The sequence below is a fragment of the Acyrthosiphon pisum genome, chromosome A2 (assembly GCF_005508785.2).
Source record: "Acyrthosiphon pisum isolate AL4f chromosome A2, pea_aphid_22Mar2018_4r6ur, whole genome shotgun sequence".
NCBI lineage: Eukaryota > Metazoa > Arthropoda > Insecta > Hemiptera > Aphididae > Acyrthosiphon > Acyrthosiphon pisum.
The window spans coordinates 99,483,827-99,486,755 of NC_042495.1; the positions used below are offsets into that span (position 1 = coordinate 99,483,827).

Genomic DNA, 2,929 nt, shown 5'->3' on the forward strand with positions numbered 1-2,929 from the left:
CACACATAACCAACACATAATTACAACACATAACAACTTCATATACACCACACACTACACCATCACACGATTTAAAATGTATTCATGAACAAATTTTAATGATTATTTGCAATTACAGATACAAGGTCAAATATATCATTTGCATGGTTCAATGGTGCCAACCACACCAGATGAACCGCATCAATTTCTGCAAATATATTTCATTTCGTCGATGGTGGATCAGCTGAACGTGCGGTGCAATATACAGGGAGCACAACAGTTAAAGAGACGAATTATTGAACAGTTGCAAGCATTTTTTCACGCTAATAATGCTGTGGTTAATATGTTCAAAACAGCATTGGAACGAATGCCATCGGATACGCACAAATTTGTCATAAGAGCGGATTGTACTCCAACAGGTGAACATGTGCGAAGATTCAATGCACCCACCGTTAATGATGTTGCTGCAATTATTGTTGGCGATCCAACTAAATCACGAGACACATCGTTTGTACGATGCGTTACAATATCCAATCATTTATTGGCAAGGGCAAGACGGATACGACATCACGTTGAAGATGGTCGATCCAATTACAGGTACAATATTCAAACACTAATTATTTCCATTATTACTTTTATTGGTTTCCATTAATCATTCATTTAATTTCAGGAGTATCAACGAATAATAAAAATCTAAGCGCAATGAATTACTATGCGTATCGTATGATGATTCGTACACATGAGGAGAATGTCATTCTGAAGTGCGGTCGGCTATTCCAGCAATTCGCCGTCGACATGTATGTCAAAGTCGAGACAGAACGTTTAGCGTTCATCAGATTCAATCAGCCAAAGCTACGATCTGAGGACTATATACACTTGCGTGATGCTATTCATTCAGATGGTGATGTTCAGAATATTGGACGACTGACGGTTCTCCCATCAACTTATATCGGAAGCCCACGCCACATGCACGAATACGCTCAAGACGCTATGACGTACGTGCGAAATTATGGAACTCCGGATTTATTTATTACGGTCACATGCAATCCGATAAGTGGACGGAAATTGAACGCGAGTTGGAACCGGGTCAAAAACCGCAAGATCGCCATGACATAATCGCCAGAGTATTTCAGCAAAAACTGAAGGTTATGATGGATGTGCTTAGTAAGTATCGAGTTTTTGGTGACACACGTTGTTATATGTACTCGGTGGAATGGCAGAAGCGTGGACTACCGCATGCTCATATCCTAATTTGGTTGCTGAACAAATTACATTCTAATGAAGTTGATGACATCATATCAGCTGAAATTCCTGATCCAGTCACTGATCCCCGTCTACACGACATTGTGACGACACAGATGGTGCATGGACCGTGCGGTGCATTAAATCCATTATCGCCTTGCATGGCTGATGGAAAGTGCACAAAACGATATCCGCGACCGTTAGTTGCTGAAACAGTCACAGGGAACGATGGATATCCAGTTTATCGTCGGCGTTCAAAAGAAGATAACGGTCGAACTATCAGAGTTAAAGTTAAAAATAAAGAGGTTGAGATCGGAAATGAATTCATTGTACCATATTGCCCGCTGCTATCACGAATTTTCGAAACACATGCAAACGTTGAGAGTTGTCATTCGGCCAAATCAATCAAATATTTGTGCAAGTACGTCACAAAAGGCAGCGACATGGCTGTGTTTGGTATTGCGTCGGAAAATGTGAATGACGAAATCAGCAACTTCCAAATGGGAAGATACGTCAGTACTAATGAAGCACTGTGGCGATTATTGTCATTTCAAATTCATGAAAGATATCCTACAGTTGTACATTTAGCAGTGCATTTGGAAAATGGCCAAAGAGTTTACTTCACTGAGGCTAATGCGGCACAACGAGCTGAGAGACCACCATCGACAACATTGACTAGCTTCTTTGCAATGTGTGAAGCAGATCCATTCGCAGCGACGCTGATGTACGTTGAAATGCCCAAGTATTACACTTGGAATCAATCAACAAAGAAATTCCAACGTCGCAAACAAGGAACCCCAGTTCCAGACTGGCCACAGGTGTTTTCAACTGATGCACTAGGTCGTATGTACACTGTTCATCCTAGAAACGATGAATGTTTTTATTTGCGACTGCTGTTAGTAAATGTACGTGGACCGAAATCATTTGCGCATTTGAAAACTGTGAATGGCAACCAATGCCAAACATATCGAGAAGCATGTCAACTATTGGGTTTGCTGGAGAACGATTCTCATTGGGATTTAACACTTGCAGATTCAGTTGTTTCATCAAATGCGTACCAAATACGAACGCTGTTCGCAATTATCATCACCACATGTTTTCCTTCACAACCAATTCAGTTATGGAACAAATACAAAGACGCCATATGTGAAGATATCTTGCATCGCTTGCGTATTCAAACGAATAATCCTGACATCCAAATAACCGATGAAATCTACAATGAAGGATTGATTCTGATTGAGGATCAATGCTTGACTATTGCAAACAAGCTACTGATTGAAGTAGGAATGATTGCGCCAAATCGATCGATGCACGATGCATTCAACCAAGAATTAAATCGAGAGCTGCAATACAATGTTGATACATTGCAGGAATTAGTTAGAAATAATGTTCCGTTGCTGAATGAACAGCAAAAACAAGTATACAAAACATTAATGCAAGCGGTGGACAATAATACTGGTGGTCTATTCTTCCTGGATGCACCTGGAGGAACAGGGAAAACATTTGTCATTTCATTGATTTTGGCCACTATTCGATCAAGATGTGACATAGCTTTGGGCGTTAGCATCATCTGGAATTGCGGCGACTCTTCTAGATGGCGGTCGTACTGCACATTCTGCGCTTAAGTTGCCACTCAATTTAAACACAATTGATACTCCAACGTGCAATATTTCCCGATCCCAATGCAATGGGAAAATTGATAATGCAA

The 2,929-nt window shown here is 40.6% G+C and overlaps 1 protein-coding gene across 1 annotated transcript; it reads left to right on the forward strand.

Moving 5' to 3' along the window:
* The first annotated feature begins 1,130 nt into the window (after nt 1-1,130).
* On the forward strand, nt 1,131-2,846 carry LOC103310341. Its single transcript, XM_008188324.1, has one exon. It carries the CDS (start codon nt 1,131-1,133, stop codon nt 2,844-2,846), a length of 1,716 nt encoding a protein of 571 aa, XP_008186546.1.
* Nucleotides 2,847-2,929: the final 83 nt, after the last annotated feature.